The sequence below is a fragment of the Pipistrellus hanaki genome (genome assembly GCF_964339955.1).
Source record: "Pipistrellus hanaki genome assembly, chromosome: 3".
Taxonomy (NCBI): Eukaryota; Metazoa; Chordata; class Mammalia; order Chiroptera; family Vespertilionidae; genus Pipistrellus; species Pipistrellus hanaki.
Window position 1 is genome coordinate 177,806,904 of NC_140505.1, and position 18,157 is coordinate 177,825,060.

Below are 18,157 nucleotides of genomic sequence, written 5' to 3' on the forward strand. Positions count from 1 at the left end.
AACCTGCTGCCCTCAGTCTCGGGAGGCGACAGCCGCTGCAGTGACAGCCCCCAAGGTCTTCATCCAGAACATGGGGACACCTCAGGGGGTGGTGGCAAACAGGGGCAGGTACCAGGAAGGTTAAGGAGCCTTCGTTGGGTAAGGAGGAAAGGCCTAAGAAAGGAGAATCAGCCCTAACTGGTTTGGCTCAGTGGATAGAGCGTCAGCCTGCGGACTAAAGGGTCCCAGGTTGGATTCCTTCAAGGGCATGTACCTGGGTTGCAGGCACATCCCTGGCAGGGGTGTGCAGGAGGCAGCTGACTGATGTTTCTCTCTCATTGATGTTTCTAACTCTCTCTCCCTCTCCTTTCCTCTCTGTAAAAAAAATCAATAAAATATATTTTTTTTTAAAAAGAAAGGGGAATCACAAAAGGACCTACGGAGCCTGTACCATACTAACCTCTCTCAAACCCTGGGTCTCTCAGAACACAGCCCCAAAGCTCCTTGTCAGTTCCCTATGCGCAGTCCCAGAGCCGAGGAATCCAAGCTCCTACATGTCCCAGGCCATGTTTTGAGGAGGAAGAAAAACAGGCTGCTTTCCCTAAACACAGCGTTTCTCCTCACCTTGCCGTAAAAGTCGCTCATCTGCTCCAGAGGTACGTGGCAGCCCTCGTACATCTCAATGACTTCTTCATCGGGGACCACGCTGAGGCCCCTGGAGGAAAGAAAAAAAGAAAAAGAAAAAAAAACAAGCAGCCCAGTTCAAGAGCTTGGCCAGTGAGAGCAACGCATGTCACACTTCCGGCAAGTGCTGGGGTTTTTCCAGCAAGGTGCGAGGCGTCCCCAGGAGGCACGAGGTGCCACTAGGAACCGCTGTTCCTCCTGCTGCCACCCTCCGGGTGACCAGAGCAGAGAGATAAGAGCTCGTATCACCCAGGCCTTCCCTTTGTTCTCCGCAATCCCAGGCGAAAGGCACTATTATCAGGTCTCCCTGGTCCCAGCAGAGGCGACCGAGGCACAGAGAGGTCGTGCACCTTCCCCCGGGCCAGTCGAGTAGGAAGAGGTGGGTCAGGGCTGGGTCCGAGGATGAGGTGACCAGACGTCCCGATTTTAAATGATTTTTTAAAACGCCACGGGGACGCGGGACAAATCTTTAAAAATCGGGACTGTCCCGCCAAAAGCGGGACGTCTGGTCACCTTATCCAAGGGCTCTGTGGGTCTTCAGCCTCCAGGCCACACTGCCTCCCTCAACAAGGGCCAAGGCCTACTGCCTTGCTTTGAGGTGAGTTGTTTTGTGGGGGGGGGTTTTTTGTTTTTGTTTCGTTTTTTTAATGATTTCAATGCATTGGGGAGAGAAAGGCTGGCTCTGTCTCCATCATCCCTGTGCCCTCTGAGGCTCTCCCCTAAGGTCGGCGCCGAGATGGAAACAGGCATGCACGAGGCTCCGTGGATCAACCCGGTGACACAGGGCAGGCAGGCGCCCGGGCACCACCTCCAGGACGGGTGACCCGAATGCTACGTGACAGGAAAGGCCGGCGTCTGCATCTGGACACCACGCCGAGGCAGCACCCACCCCTGCCGGCCTCTCCCACCACCTGCCAGGAGCCGCGGGAGAACCTGCAAGTGAGCCCAGCGCCTCCGCACACAGGGAAACACAAGTTCTGGAGTCAGAGCGGCTGGGTTTCAGCGCGGCCGCTGCCACCAGCGCCACCGGGAGCAGTGCCAGCGCCCAGGGCTCCGTGGTCTCAGGTTTCCTCACCTGGAGTCTCCCTCTCCAGGGGGTGAACAGGGGGCAATGTCGCTCCTCTGCCCCCCCTTCTCCCGAAGAGGAGGTGCTTGAGGAGCAGACACCATGAGGAGGGACCAGGGACAGAGTGGTGGGAGCACCACACTGCGCTGCAACAGGGGTAACACGTGAGCCAATAAAAATTTTAGTTACTGCCGACACCGGTCTGGCTCAGTGGATAGAGAGTCGGTTTGCGGACTGAAAGATTCCAGATTCGATTGCAGTCAAGGGCATGTACCTTGGTTGCAGGCACATCCCCAGTAAGGGGTGTGCAAGAGGCAGCTGATCGATGATTCTCTCTCATCGATGTTTCTAACTCTCTATCCCTCTCTCTTCCTCTCTATAAAAAAATCAATAAAAATATATTTAAAAAAATAAAGTTAATATTTCTAAACATATAAAAAAAAAATTACTTACTGACACAAATAGGTTGCTTAAAATGCCAAGTGGCTTGGCCAATACTAAAATACGCACAAAGATAATTTATGTGTGATAAGTGACTTTAAAGAAAGTTTAATGTCAACCTCTTCCCTCCCTTCTCCACCCCCGTATGACTTCTAAAAACATCCACGTGGATTCATTAATATTTTGCCTCCGATCTTGATTAAACTTGTTACAAGTGCCCGCTTTGAAAACAAAAGAGGCCATGTACTTCCGCCTATCTCCGCTCCAGAAATCAGATACGACGCTGGGACCAAGCCAGATCACTCCGGACAGTGACCTTGGGAAACGGCGCTTGCTAAGGTAGCAGCGGTCAGGGGCGCACTCCTGCAAGGTTTGATCACTTGGAAAGAAAATACAAAAAGTAGAGGAATTCTGCCGGGTGGGCTCTCGGCCTCCACACTAGGCCCGACCCAGTCCTTCGGAAGCCGCTGCTGCCTCTGAGCACGGACACGGGAACCTGGGCACACAGCGGCATCCTTACGGCCCCGGGGACCAAACGCCAGCTCCAAAGCAGCCGAGGAGGCAGCCTGCTGCAGGGTGTGTAAACCAGCACTGAACACTCGGTCACACACCCCGTGCGGGCATGAGACATCCACGAGGTAGGAGCACAGATCGGAGCCAGTCTGCCTGGGGTTCCACTCCCACCTCCCTTCATCAGTTGCCAGGGGCATCGCCTAGACAAGGAGTTTAACTCTTTGGGTCTCGGTGTCATTTTAAACCTGGAAACAAGAACAGTACCTACCTCCTAGTGTTACTGAGAAGACTCAAAGAGTTACCATAGATGAATAGTAACTGGTACACGGTAAGGGTCTGCGATGGGAATGACCCTAGCTTTTCCCAAAGGTTCCTCACTCCCACAGCCAAGGACATAAAATTCAACCCGATGCAGCACCTGATGCAGCAACCGCGGTCCCTGGCAGGTCTTTGGCCTCAGAAACGAGCGAGGCTGAGGCGGAAGCATTCTTCCCGGCCACTCACTCACTCACGACCCCTTTTGAGGGGAAGGGAAGAGAAGTGGTATCTGTGCCTAGCGTGCTTTGGGCACCGTTCAAGCATGCTTCAGTCTGCATGACAACCCGCCCCTGAGAAGGGCACTGGACCCCTGCCCATCTGACAGAGGAGCCAACCAAGGCTCTGAGACAGTCGAGAGCTTGTTCAAAGCCACACATCTACGTGGTGGAGTCTGAGCTTCCACTCAGGAGGTGTGACGCCAGAGCCCACACATGCACCCCTGCTGCTTCAGCCACACCCTTCTCAGCACATGGCACAGGGACCTTCCCGTGACCTATAGCGGGCACTTCTGCCCCTGCAGAGGCCTCAGCCCGCTCCTCCTACCTGGCCCAGCCCATATACCTTAACACGATGGCTTATTTATCTACGGAAGAAACAGACTATTAGAAGCCAAGAGCAAAGAAAAAAGACCATTTCAGGCTGAGGGTTGGGGAGAGACCTGAAGGAGGGCTGGGATTTCAAGGAGCAGGAAGGAAGGAAACCCAACCTGGTGGGATGGCCGCCTGCGTGCACAGACGTTGCAGGGAGAAAAGAGAACTCAGAGGAGAGGAATGCACGTGTTGTCTGGCCCTGCCCACCATCCGCTCCCTCTAAGGCTGACTGAAACTGGAGGGAAGAGAAATTGCCCTTCTCTCGAGCTGGGGGGACAGAAGCCTAGTAATTCCAGGGGTCCCCACCCCGAGGGCCTGCCCAGACAGAACTCACCCAGAGAGCAAGAGAGAGTTCTGACAACATCAACGTGGGCCCTGGAACCGGCCACACCGGCGACGGGCCTCGCAGTTAGTGAGCCAGGGCTGTGTTTTCGTTTAAGTTGGGGTCCGTTTGAGTTGGGGGTCCAGTCACTTGCAGTGAGAGTCTTAACCAACCCTGTAAGTAAAGGAGCTGTGCGTGCAGAAAGGGGAAGCTAAGGATTTGGAGGTGGACAGAAAACCGAAGAGGTGTGGGGAGCCTCCGGACTTCAGGAGAGGAGGGGGTGGCTGAGGAAAGTGCTTTAGGCACCATGTCCAGGATGGACACCTCTGCAGAGAGCTAAGTGACCAGGGGAGGAAGGGTAAAGAGTGTCGGAGCCAGGGAGCTTCCTCTTACCTGTAGACGGTCCCCAGCTGGATGTAATGAAAAGCATCGATCTTCATCAGCACGGCCTTCAAAAACATAAACACAGGTAGATAATGCACAACAGTCTGCACACTGAATGAGAACTCCCGGTGTCGTTATCAATCCTAGTAAGGTGTTACAACAAGGAAGCAGCTGTATGTTTCTGAAAGCACTGCTTCCTGATTAAAGCAGTGTGCAACTCATTAAAAACATGGCCTAGCCCGGCTGGTGTGGCCCAGTGGTTAAACGTCGACCTATGTGGTCAGCAAACCGTGGCTCACGAGCCACATGCGGCTCTCTGGCCCCCTGTGTGTGGCTCTTCCACAAAATACCACGTGCGGTGCACACGTACAGTGCGACTGAAACTTCGTGGCCCGTACACGGAAGTCAGTTTTCAGCCTGGGGGAGTCTATTTTGAAAAAGTGGCGTTAAAACGAGGGACCAAAGAGCCACATGTGGCTCATGAGCCGCGGTTTGCCAACCACTGAATTACTGAGATCAAGGTTTGATTCCTGGTCAGGGCACATGCCCAGGTTGTGGGCTCAATCCCCAGGAGGAGACGTGCAGGAGGCAGCCGATCGATGATTCTCTCTCATCACTGACGTTTCTATCTCTCCCTCCCCCTTCCTCTCTGAAATCAATAAAAGTATTATAAAGAAAAACACGGCCTCTCTACAAGCTGTGACAACTGGCTCCTCCTCGTGCCCACAAGGACTCCTGGAAATAAACAGCATGTCCCCAATTGCTGAATGCATTCCTGCTTTTCTAATACAAGGTCTCTTTTAAAAAGCCTCCATCCAAAGACGTTTCGAAGAACTCAATTCTGTGGCCCCGAGGAACGTGAATTTAAAATCAACGTGTGTGTTGAGCAAAGAAAAGCACCCGGAGCCCACTGTATCCGAACACCGCGAAACGAGAAAACCCTGAGAATGACACCTACCCGCTGCACATCGTAATGAAGTCCACGGATTGCAAAATTCGGGTCGTACTCATACTTCCTGATTTCCGCGGGGTACTAAGAAAAAAAGAAGGAAACCAGTGTAAGCTGACAAGGCCCTCGCGGGGGGCTCCAGGTAGTGTCCATTTCGGTCCGTGTACAGAGGCCGAGGTGGCTGACGCACTCTGAAGGTAGGGTTAGAGCACATGTGTCAAACACAAGGCCCGCGGGCCAAATCCAGCCCGCCAGGCCTTGCAATGTGGCCCGCACCGCGCTGTCATCACTGCACTCCGCTGTCAGTTTATGACATTGTCAGTTTATGACTGTTCAGTAAACCATTCGGCCCGCGATTTAGGCTGGATTTTAGATTTTGTCCCCTTCTCTGATTGAGTTTGACACCCCTAGGTTAGAGGGTCAAATCGCACCCATCCCTCTGCTTCTGGCCCCAGAGCCCTCCACAGGTGGGGGTCTCATCCCTCCAACTTCTCTCGTCTTCACTGCCCCTCCCCTCCTTCCCTCCGTCCCTAGGCTCCCAGACCCCTGAGACCCCAGACGCCCATCTGCTTCTACCCCCTTAACACACTGTCAGCCATCCGTTCTGCCCAGATGGGAGCACCTCCCCGTCACAGCCCTCGGGTGGCCCATTGCCAGGTTTCATGAAGAGACCCAGATGCAATGTGGCTCCCACTGCATCTCTCATCTGGTCAGCAGGCCACTCGCTTGCTCACCTCCCGTGGGCTGGAGGGACCCCACCGTGTCAGAGCGGAGTCCTCCCCTCCCAGGCTCAGAGGGGCCCTTCTCAGCATGGGGCTCCCCGTGACCACTCCAGAGCTCTGATTCAGAACGAATGTGGCTTGTGGAGGGAGCTGAGGTCCCCTGATATTTCCTGGTTATTAAGCTATTCCTCCCAGCTCCCCCCTTACCCAGGTCCTTCCCTCCTGCCCAGTCTCAGAATTGGACCAGCTACCCCACTGACAGCACCAATGTACGGAGCACCGCAGGCCCTGCCATTCCCATCTCACAGATGGAACATCAGAGGCACCAGATGAAACCACCTGGCCTGGGCCACGCAGCTGGGGTGTGGTGGGCGGGAAGTCAATGGGCAAAAACTAAAAGATCAGGAACAAGACAGGGATGTCCACTTTCACCATGCTGATTCAACATAGCACCGGAAGTCCTAGCCACAGAGATCAGACAAGAAGAATAAATAAAAAGGCATCCAAACTGGAGAGGAGGAAGTAAAACTGTCATTCTCGGATGACATATTGTATATAGAAAACCCTAAAGACTCCACCAAAACAGCTACTACATCTAATAAATGAATTTGGCAAAGTAGCAGGAAAATTAATATTCAGAAATTAGTGATATTTCTATACACTAATAATGAACTATCGGAAAGAGAAACTAAGAAAATCATCCCAGCCCTAGTTGTTTTGGCTCAGTGGATAGAGAGTTGGCCTGCAGACTGAAGGGTCCCAGGTTCGATTCCAGTCAAGGGCACATGCCTGGATTGCTGGCTCAATCCCGGGGAAGGGGCATGCAGAAGACAGCTGACAGAGGATTCTCTCTCATCATTGATGTCTCTCTCTCTCTCTCTCTCTCTCTCTCTCTCTCTCTCTCTCTCCCTCCCTCCCTCCCTCCCTCTCCCTCTCCCTCTCCCTCTCCTTTTCCCTCTCCCTTCCTCTCTTAAGTCAATAAAAATGTATTTAAAAAATAGTAACAACAACAAAAAGCTTCTGCACAGCAGAAGAAACTATCAATAACATTTATGCATAACCCATAGACACACTTAGCAGTATAGTGATCACCAGAGGGAAGGTGGGGAGGTGAATGGGTGGTGGGCAAAGGGGGGAAGATGGGCACATCTATAATAGAATCAACAATAAAAGAAAAAAGCTTCTTATCACCAATAGAATTTTCTTTCTCTATTCGGGTAATCATTTTCCTTCCCTTCTCACAAATCCCCTTGCCTTCACATCACAATAGAAACACTATTAGGGTTTCTGCTTGAATTAGTGCGTATAGCAATTCCTTCTTCTCAAATAAATGCTTGTTGCCTCTCAAACAAAACACACACACACACACACACACACACACACACACAGAAAAAAAGAAGAAAAAAAAAAACTAGGCAGTGATCAAGAGACCTCTCTGCAAAGCTGCCCTGCTAACTTTTCAGGGCCAAAGTCACATTGGCGTGAGAACATTTCCCGGTCCCACCAGGCTGAACTGCATGCAGCAAGTTTTCAATGCAAGCTGCACAAAGCGCTGACTCAAATATCACATTTAGGCTCGTTTATCTAACACCTGCCACGCGTGCCAAGAAATCACTACGTGATCGTTCCACTCAGGGGCGTTCCCAAGAATTCAGAACCCTGTGCACAGTTCACACACACACACACACACACACACACACAGTCCTGCTAACCCCAAGAGAGGCGACAGGAATCCACGCCGCCGCAGTCTTCCTTGAACTCGGGAGAGACAAATAAGGGACGGGAGGGAGCTATTTCACTTGTTACTACGAGGGGGCCTCTTACGGGGCCATGGGCCCCCCTGTTCTAGACGCTTTCTGCGACCTGATGTCATGCACTCGCCCGGATGAAGGGCTCCTCCTGTCCGTTTTCCTGTTGAATAGTCAGATGAGCCTGCCCGGGCTCACACAGACAAACAGAGGTCAGGCCAGGTCCACCCCAGCGACCTCACCATCAGGTCTGAACCAACCCCCGGGCGCTGGTGACAGCAGACCTGCCACCTCAGAGGCGCGGTGAGCTTGCTGAGGACTCGCGGAGACGAGGGGGAGCCGTTGGTTGTGGCTGAGAGGTGCGTGAATGAGAGAGAGTGTGTGCTCTGTACGTGGACCGTTCCGAAGTCTGGCGGCTCCTTTCTGAAACCAGGCCGAGCTGGGCTCCCTCGGTCACTCCCTCACCTGGGCCTGCCTGTCGCTTTGGCTGTTTTCTGGGAGCTACTTCCCATAGGTGCACGATGGTTTCCCGATGGCCCAGAGACCACAGTCCACGACTGGAGAACTGGCAGAAGCAGCTGACGGAGCCTCCGCAGGACAGCATCTGATGAAGAATACAGGCCCCTGCGCTGAGGGACCAGGTGTCACCTTCTAGGCCCATGGTGTGCTATCTGTGTGACCCTGGGCCAGGGCGTCTGTCTCTAAGCTTTGGCTTTCTCGTTTCTAAGGTGAGGATAACAAGAGTCTCACCCACAGGAGAGCAGGGAGGACTAAGTCAAAAAATGCCTGGGGGGGCGGGGGTCAGGACAGCCTCCTCCCGCACACAGCAAGTGCTCAAGAACGCGGACTTGTGCCCTAGCTGGTTTGGCTCAGTGGATAGAGTGTCAGCCTGCGGACTGAAGGGTTCCAGGTCCAATTCCAGCCAAGGGTTGTGGGCTCGATCCCCAGGAGGGGGCGTGCAGGAGGCAGCTGATCAATGATTCTCTCTCATCATTGATGTTTCTATCTCTCTCTCTCTCTCTCTCCCTCTCCCTTCCTCTCTGAAATCAATAAAGAAATATATTTCAAAAGGAAGAAAGAAAAAGAAAACTGACTTGTTTCAGAGGATGAGGAACCAGGAGGCCTGGGCTTAGAGGGCCCCCTCCCTCCAGCCTCTGCAGCTCTCCTGGAGGACTCTGGGTGAGCCACAACCTCGTCAGGCCTTTTCCTTCATATGGAAAATGAAATGGTGGGACTGGATCGTTCCACTCCTGCCCCTCAACTGTAATTCCCCACACAAGCAGCCAAGTCCCAAATGTCCCCAGGATGGGACCCTTTCTGACACACACATGCACACACACACAGACACACACACATGCACATAAACACACACCACGTGCACACATGCACACATGTGCACACACACACACACACACACACACACACACATATGCAGCGTCTCTAGGAATAACCAGTCACGGCAATATCCGGTCAAGGAAGCCAAAGCCGCTCACATAGAGCTGGAAGGTCACATTCTCTCCAATGGCCCACGGCTAGACTTTTCTGGACCTTTCAGTTCAGAAACTTTCCATCATCCTGAAAAACAGGACTCCCCCAACCTGTCACGAAGGTTACTGGTACCCCTAAAAGCAGGAAGAAAAATAGAAGATAAAAGACTTTCACTTGGGATTTTCATTAAAAACATCTTACGTAGGCCCACCCAGTCTGGTTTCCTTCAATGCATGGATTTGTTCCAGTTCCGGGTGCAGTCTGGGCAGGCTGGTGAGTGTAGACAGAGAAAGGTCAAGGATTCCCCCCGAAAATGCTCCAGCTTTGAGGAAAGTTAAGACTAAAACCCTGCGGAGGATCCAGGCGTGCCTGTAGGTGCCATTCCTGCAAATCTGCCGCAGGGCCATGAGCCCTTCCTGGCCAATCACAGAGCTCCGGCTGCAGCCAGTGGCCTCGGGGTCACTACACTGCCCGTGAGTTCCTGGGGGCCAGATGCCAATACGTGCATCCACCTTTCCAGCAGTCTCAGTTTGCTCTCTGCAGGAGCCTACATTCCAAGTCTAATGAGAGGCAGGGCAGAAGGGCATAAAGGCAAAGCTCTCCAAAATCCACACAAAACAAGTGAGGGAGGGCCAATGACCCACATCAGAAGGGCAGTTCCACACCCAGCGTGGTGCTCTGGCGTCACGGTGGAATTCCACAATGACGTCAGCTATTTGCTGAGCACGCACTTTGTGCCAGGGCCTGGGAACCCAGCCGTGAACCCAACCAGCACAATCTCTGCCACTAAGCAGTTTCCAAATAAGCAAACACATACACAGTACCAGGCCTGGTGGGGGTAAATACTACAAGGAAAATGCAGTTCAAGGGTTCAGAAATCTGAAAAGAAAAAATATATATATAAGAAGCTAAGGGCTCAGGCTACCTGGGCCGGACTGACTTCCAAAGCAGAGGCAATGGCAAGTACAAAGGCCCCAAGGCAGGAACGTGTCTGAGAGTTCGAGGAGCAGCAAGCAGGCTGGTGTGACCGGAGCAGAGTGAGGGCAGAGGCAGGAGAGGCTGGTGAGGAGGCCGAGGAAGCCGGGAGCCTTGGAGGCCTCTGTGTCATTGAGCCCAGGAATGAGGTGGTTAATAGTTAACGATTCATTCTTGCTCCCAAAGGAAGAGCAGTCTAAGGAGAACAGAGAAGCAGGGAGGCTAGCCAGAAGGCCACTGCCCTGTGGTGCGGAGGAGGGGGTGGTGGCCGTGAGAGAGGTGAGAAGTGGGTGCAGTCAGGACACAAGTTTTATGAGTATCTTGGGAACGAGTGAAAAGAGAGCTCACAGCTGCACAGAGTGACAGCCTCCCAAAGAGCTCACGGGAAGGATGGGAAGGGTGGGAAGGGGAAACGGTGCAGAGACAAGGAAGCACGACCTCCGTCAGGCGGTCAAGATCAACATCGCAGGTAAGTCATGTTGGTGGCCTGCGCCCTGGGTAAGATGTGACGACAATGGCCCTGTACCTCTGTGGTCTTCCTCCCCCAAACCCTAACCCCATCTAGCCATAAGAAAAACACCAGACAGGTCCCAAGAAAAGCATCAGCTAAATCCCAAGAGAAGGGAATCCTAAAAATTACCCAGCTAGTACTCTTCAAAACGGTGACGGTCATCAACAAACAAGGAAAGCCTAACTGCCGAAGCCAAGAGGAGCCGAAGGAGCCGTGAGGACTAACTGTGATGCGGGGTCCTGGATGGGATCCTGGAGCGGAAGGACATGAGGGAGCAACGAAGGAAGTCTGAATCAAGTAGAGACTTCAGTTAGTGATAATCCTTTATTAATACTGGGTCTTCTCTTGTGACATTAAGGGAAACCAGGAATGGGGTATACAGTCAGAAACTCTCTGTATTATCTTTGCAACTTTTCTGTAAACCTAAAAACTTCTAAAATTAAAAGATTTTAAAAAACAAAAGAGAGAGAGGACCCCGCAGCATATGCTACAGAAATCAGATGTGAAATACAGAATGCCAGGGGTCACGGCCAATATTAGGCCTTAGACTGAAAAACTGGGTGAATGTCAGTGCCAGTTACTGGTTGGGAAACACAGATGAGGGTGCAAATTTAGGAGATGAAATCAAGAACTCCTCTGACACTCCCCTCCTATCCCTCCTTCATGGACAAATGAAATGAAGGTACAATTATTAGCCAATCTTTTTTTTTTTTTTTTTTCTATCTTTGGTGTCTGTTTTTGTTGTTATTGTTGTTGTTGAGAAGGAGGAAGAGGAGGAGGGAGAAGAGGAGAAGAGAGAGAAAAAAAGAGAAGGGGGAGGGAGAGAGAGAAAGAAAAAGGGTAATTAAGGAGCTGAAACTTTTACATTTGCTTTTCGGGAAGATGCTAAATTGCCCACTTCCTGTCTATTACTGTGCACTCGAGCCCAGATGTCTTTCCAACTCTCCAAGCACACAGAGTCTTTGGCAGGAACAACAGCACCAAAGCCAGCGCTTCCAACAGCATCTTAGGAGAATCCTTTTCAAATCCAAAGCAAAAGAAAAATCTGCATAAGCATAACTGACTCTATTAGTACTCCTGATATAATTAGTGTAATGATATCTTTTTTTTTTATTCAAACAACAAACATACATAATTGGAGTGAAACTTCATGATCTTAAACCTGGAAGCTTTTCTAATCATAAACATTGCAACTTTTTTAAACTATATAGGTAGGTACGTATGAAAATAATTTTTTTATTTTCCGAAATTCTTCATCTTCCTGAACATTTTATTTTCCTGTGAACAATGAGGTAGAAATGACAGATGTTATTAATCCCACAAGGGGCAACATGGCCTAAAGGAGGGGGCATTTGCGCCTTGGAAACGGACAGATCTAAGCCCAAATCCTGGTTCTGCCCCCCACTGATCTCATGACCTTGACCTTCTAGCTTAACTCCATCAGCCTCAGTTTCCTCAACAGTAACACAGAGACAGTATCTACATGCAGGGCTGTCGTGCAGATAAGAAGGGATAAAGCCAGGCTCTGAATCCCAGCAGTCAAGTTCTAGAACCTGGGCTTTTGGTACCCAGCAGACAAGCAGCAGACGGTACTGTTAGCAATGACCTAGGTTTTGTGAGTGACATCAGAGCCACAGCATATGGCCTGGGAGTAGAAGGTCAGCACCCAGCCACACCCCTTCAGCTCAATCTCCCAGTGAGGTACCAGAGAGGTGGTGCAGGGGGACAAATGGGAGAGTAAGGGCAGGACCACATGGTTCTCATTCAGCTTCCAGGGAAAGGACTACGGGTTAGGCCAGTGGTCAGCAAACTGCGGCTCATGAGCCACATGTGGCTCTTTGGCCTCTTGAGATTTTAGCAAAGGCCAGCTTAGGAGTATACCCTAATTAAGTTGATAACAATGTACCTACCTATATAGTTTAAGTTTAAAAAATTTGGCTCTCACCGAAACCGGTTTGGCTAGGTGGATAGAGCATCGGCCTGCGGACTGAAAGGTCCTGGGTTCGATTCCGGTCAAGGGCATGTACCTTGGTTGCGGGCACATCCCCAGTGGGGGGGTGTGCAAGAGGCAGCTGATCGATGATTCTCTCTCATTGATGTTTCTAACTCTCTATCCCTCTCTCTTCCTCTCTGTAAAAAATCAATAAAATATATATATATATATATATATATATATATATATATATATATATTTTTTTTTTTTTTTTTTTTTTTTTTAATTTGACTCTCAAAAGAAATTTCAATCACTGTACTGTTGACATTTGGCTCTGTTGACTAATGAGTTTGCCGACCACTAGGTTAGACCAAAGAGAGTTTCTTGAACAAATGGAGAACCGTTATTGAATGGTAAGTGGCTAGATGGGCTGACATCTGGTAAGGCGGCCATAATTAAAGAAAGATGGCCGGTGGCTTAGTGGCAGAGGTCAGGTTATTTTTGGCAAATACCATTTCTGCATTTTAAAATAGGACACGATGAGTTGCTTATTAAGTGCACTGATAACCAAAAGCTGAAGAGAATATACTGCATCCAATGATGAGGATTCAAAGCTGATTGAAACTTTGGCGGTATTAATAAAGGTATGGTATCCAGAATCAGGGAGGTGATGGTCTCCCTCTATCCCACACTACCAGACCCCACCCGCAGTAACATCTCCAGTTCAGGGCCTCACATCCGAGAAAAATAAAACGGAGCACAAACAAGAGAGATCAAGATGATAAAAGGAACCCGTGGAAGAATCTCCCCCAAATCGAAACTGTCTCCCGGAGTAGCGGTGATAGGAGCGGTACTTCACGGGATGCCATGGGGTTCTCCGAGGACACGAACCCAAACGGTCTCTGAGGATGCTTCACATCATGGTTCCTGAAATGTGTGCTCAAACCAGAGAAACACATGCTAGGTTTTAAGTGTGTGTGTGTTTCTTTTCCTTCCTTAGTCTAAGATCTCAACAATACTACCGTATTTTCCGGCGTATAAGATGACCCCCTAAAACATAGGTTTAGGCCTACATTCGCTGTATAAGACTACCCCCCACTTCCGAGGCAACACCAGTTCTTTTTTTAATAGACCGCCTCTCTGACTCTGGCCAATCCAAGCAGGCTTTTTATGCATGCAAATTATACATGTTCTGTACCTGAAGCTACACTGTGTTCTAGTAAAAAGCCTGCGAGGGCAGTGGTATAGTGCCATCCTAGATTTCCAAGTGAGGTGCTTTCTATCCGTCCTCTTATCTCTGTTCCTGTGCTGAGACCTGAATTCAAACCACTGAAAAAGCCCGGTTGCCTTTTTTTTGTTTCAAAAGTCGTCTTATACGCTGGAAAATACGGTATGCATCAGAAGACATTCAAATCCTATCTAATAAAGAGTGGATATGCAAATCGACCATCACACCATCACAAAGATGGCGGCGCCCATAGCCACAGTTGGCGGCACCTAGTCCCCTCAGCCCCGCTGAGTCCCCAAATCCTTTCAGCCCAGCCAGGGGGCCGGCAGGCACACAGTGTGGCCAGACCTGCCCTCAGCCCCCTACCCGGCCCATGGTGGACCCAAGGCAAAGGCAAGCCTCAGATGGTGGCTGCCCACCTGCCCTGGCCATGATTGTGCACTGGTGGGGTCCCTCGGCCTGGCCTGCACCCTCTCAAAATCTGGGACCCCTCAGGGGATGTCAGACAGCTAGTTTCAGTCCGATCTCTCAGGCCGCACCAAGGGACCCCACTGGTCCACAAATTCGTGCACTGGGCCTCTAATAATAATAATAATAATAATAATAATAATAATAAAGGAGGCAGGAGGAAACTTAGGGAGGTGATGGAGTTTATGGCCTTGATGGGGGGTGTGGGTTTCACAAATGTATACTTACCCCCAAACTCATAAAAATGTATATAGTAAATATGTACAGTTTTTTACACATCCTCAGCTCAATAAAGTGGTTAATGGAATAGAAGAATATCCATTCATTCGGCCGCAATTTTCTAAGTGGCACCTGTGTGCCGGACACCGGGTCAGGTCAGCCACGGCTGTTCTTTACCATCTAAGGGCCGGGGAGGAAGAACGACATGTTCCTGTGCTCTCACCCGGTGTTCATTGATGAGAAGGTCTCGAGCAGCGTTGAATATCAGTGTGTGGAGGTGCTTTGAATAAAACACCAAGGTGTAGTCATAATCAAAGCCATAGATCTCGATGTCGGCCAGGCTCATCTCATTGTTTGAGAAAATGGCATCCGGATTCAGCAAATTGCTCATGATTGAAGGCACCAATTCTAGAAGTAAAGAAAAAAGAAATGCATTACGCCGTGTGGTAAGTAAGGGTTAGTTTCTAAGTGAAATGAGCAAACAGAGTGATCCGGCTTCACCTCGAAAACATGATGCTGAGAGAAAGAAGCCGGCCAGAAAGGACCACGTGTGTGTGATTCCATTCACAGGAAATGTCTAGCACAGGCAAATCCATAGAGAGATTAGTGGATGCCTAGGACTGTGGGATGGAGAGAAATACAGTGACTGCTAATGGGTGTACAGAGTTCCTTTCTGGAGTGATGAAAATGTTCTAAAATTGATTATGGTGAGCATCAGCCTGCGGACTGAGGGGTCCCAGGTTCAATTCCGGTCAAGGGCATGTACCATGGTTGCGGGTACATCCCCAGTGGGGGGGGTGCAGGAGGCAGCTGATCGATGTTTCTCTCTCATCAATGTTTCTAACTCTCTATCCCTCTCCCTTCCTCTCTGTAAAAAAATAAATAAACATATTTAATTTTTTTAAAAAGAAGTCTAAAGATACCATCTTTGCAATAGAGAACAGTGCCTTTTTTTTTCTTCAAAAATAAAATAAATTCAAGTCTTGATAATTTCAGTGCTTTAGAGTCCACAGTGCTTCCCTTTTCCTTTCTGCTCACTTCTTTCTGACCAGGAAGGGCCCACCTTACCCACTTGCGTTCCAAGGGCCACCTGAAATACTCCAAAGGTACGCATCTAGCAGGGGGACCGCTCCACTCGGGACAGTCCAGCAGCAACTCTGAGCATCCCAGAAGGCTCCTCGCAGCTTAGTGGCTTGGATCCCTTAGGAAACCTAACAGAAGCTATGGAACCCTCTCCCCAGAAAAACACACACAGATTTTGAGGAAATTTTAGGGAGATGGACCCCTGAAGCCTATTCATGGTCTCCAGTTAAGCTGCCACATTACATTAACTTCAAACCAAGCCTTTACATCCCCACACAGAATTTCCAGGCTAATGAAGGCAAGTGTATGAATGAGTGAGTGAATAAATGAACGAAGGATCGAAGAGTGAATGAATGAATTGCCCATTGATAATTTAGATGTGGCTGACTCTACTGAAAACCCAAACAGACAAGATTAAACTCATTCCATTTCTTCATTAATTTTGACAAAGAAACGAAGGAGACAATAGCCTTAGTGTGTTGTTTGTTTGTCGCTTATTGGTTTGTTTTGCAAATGAAAACAAGGTGAGGACAGGAAACAGGAACATTTTAGAAACCTGAGGGTAGCCAGTTGACCTGAATCAGTCCTCAGGAAGGGAGAAGCCAGCAATCTCACGCTCCTGGGCATCTAACACCCAAGACCTCTGGCCTTACATAATAATCAGATGATGCTATTTTCTGAATATGGCCACGTGACACGGTCCGCACGAAGCACGTAAAGCGGGGATCGCTTACAGCTTTCAGTGCCTGGAAGCTCTACCTTGGCAAATCCACTCTCCAAGGGAAGTTCTAACAGCTTGTTTAAATAACAAGTTTATATTTAGAAATGGCCTTGGCAATGAAGCCCCTCTCCCTGAGAAGCATATAGAAGGCTCTCAAGGAAAAACAACCCCGGTGGAAAATCACAAACAGCCAGCACATCTCCGAAAACTGCTCTGGAATCCCCCGTCCCCGCCCCCGCTGGACTGAAAGTGTGTTACTCACATGAGCATCATCACCGGAACACCGGGACATTTCATTTATCAGCACTCAGAATAAAGAGAGGAACATCGGGAGGCTAAAAGGGATCACAGCACGCCCAGCAACCTCTTAAAGAAGTGCTAAGAATAAAACCCATACTTACAAGGCAAGGGAAAAGCAGGCCCATCACTCACCAAGAGGATGAGGAGACTAAACTGTGGACTCCGAAATATAAATCAAGGCTCTTGACTAGTCGGTTATGCACTTTCCCAAAGAGGAAACGAGAGTGAGCAAGAACTTACAAAGTGAATTCCTTTTGCGCCTAATGGGTGATGACAGCAAGACTAAACAACGGCACTAAGAAACGGAGACACAGCTCTGTTGCTCTGGCCAGAGCCCGGCTCCCAGGCAGCCGCCCTGAGCTGGAAGCTGAGGGCCTTGCAGGGGACAGTGTAGCAGGTGGCAGCTTCCCATCCTTCATCAACTCCTCCCACGGAATGCTGGGAAATGTGGTGACCAACCTATAGCAAGACACGTAACCTGTCTGGGGGTTTTTGTTTAGTCATTTTTATTGCAGTAAAATCGCATAAAATAAAACAACCAATTTTAAGTATCAGATCTTAATTAAGTTCGTTCATACTGCTGTGCAACCAGTCTCCGAGAACTCTTTTCATCTTGCAAAATTGAAACTCCACACCCATTCAATTACAACTCCCTCCCCACCCTCCTACTCCCCCTACCTCCCCCCCCCCCCCCACGACGTCAGCCCCTGGTAATCACCGCTCTACTTTCGATGAATTTGTTCCAGGTACATCATAAAAAGGGAATCATCATATTTTTTTTTTTTCTGGCCTATCTTATATCTTCAAGGTTAACCCATGTCCTAGCACGTGTCAGAATTCTTTCCTTTGGCAGGCTGAATAACATTCCATTGTATGTATATACCATGTTTTGTTTGTCTCTTCATCCATCCAGTGATGACCCTTGGGTTATTTCCACCGCTTGGCTACTGTGAACGATGCTGCTATGCACACATGTGTACACATGTCTCTTTGAGCCCCTGCTTTCACTTCTTCAGAGTATTTACCCAAAAGTGGAATTGCCGGATCATATAGTAATTTTTTAAAATACATTTTCATTGATTTCAGAGAGAGAGGGAGAGAAAGACAGAAACATCAATGATGAGAGAGAACCATCCATCAGCTGCCTCCTGCACACACCCTACTGAGGATCAAGCCAGAAACACAAGTATGTGCCCCGATCGGGAATCAAACTGTGACCTCCGGGTTCATAGGTCAACACTCAACCACTGAGCCACGCAGGCCAGGCTGAAGTTCAGTGTTTTAGGTAAGGCAAACCACAATCCCAGAGACACATTTCATGAATATTCATAAGTATTCAAAAAAGATTATGAATTAGTGTATATTTCCTAAAGATGTTACAAATTCTCTTTTAAAAGTCCGCATGTAGATTGAAAAGAAGGTTTTAACATTTCTTTTCAAAGTATATAGATTGAAAATATATGAGGGGGGAAAAAATACAGGAACTTCGGTTCCTAAGGTGAAGCAGTATCTACA

General features: G+C 49.5%; 1 protein-coding gene across 1 annotated transcript in view; it reads right to left on the reverse strand.

The window, feature by feature from the left end:
- The window catches only part of NT5DC3 (5'-nucleotidase domain containing 3), a 39,148-nt gene that overhangs the window by 15,601 nt on the left and 5,390 nt on the right, over window positions 1-18,157 (reverse strand). The window contains exons 2-5 of the mRNA XM_084879998.1: window positions 14,762-14,946; window positions 5,256-5,330; window positions 4,307-4,362; window positions 604-694 (exon numbers count right to left, since the gene is read on the reverse strand). Of these exons, the coding sequence (XP_084736124.1) occupies window positions 604-694; window positions 4,307-4,362; window positions 5,256-5,330; window positions 14,762-14,946 (407 nt within the window). The remainder of the gene's footprint in view (window positions 1-603; window positions 695-4,306; window positions 4,363-5,255; window positions 5,331-14,761; window positions 14,947-18,157) is intronic.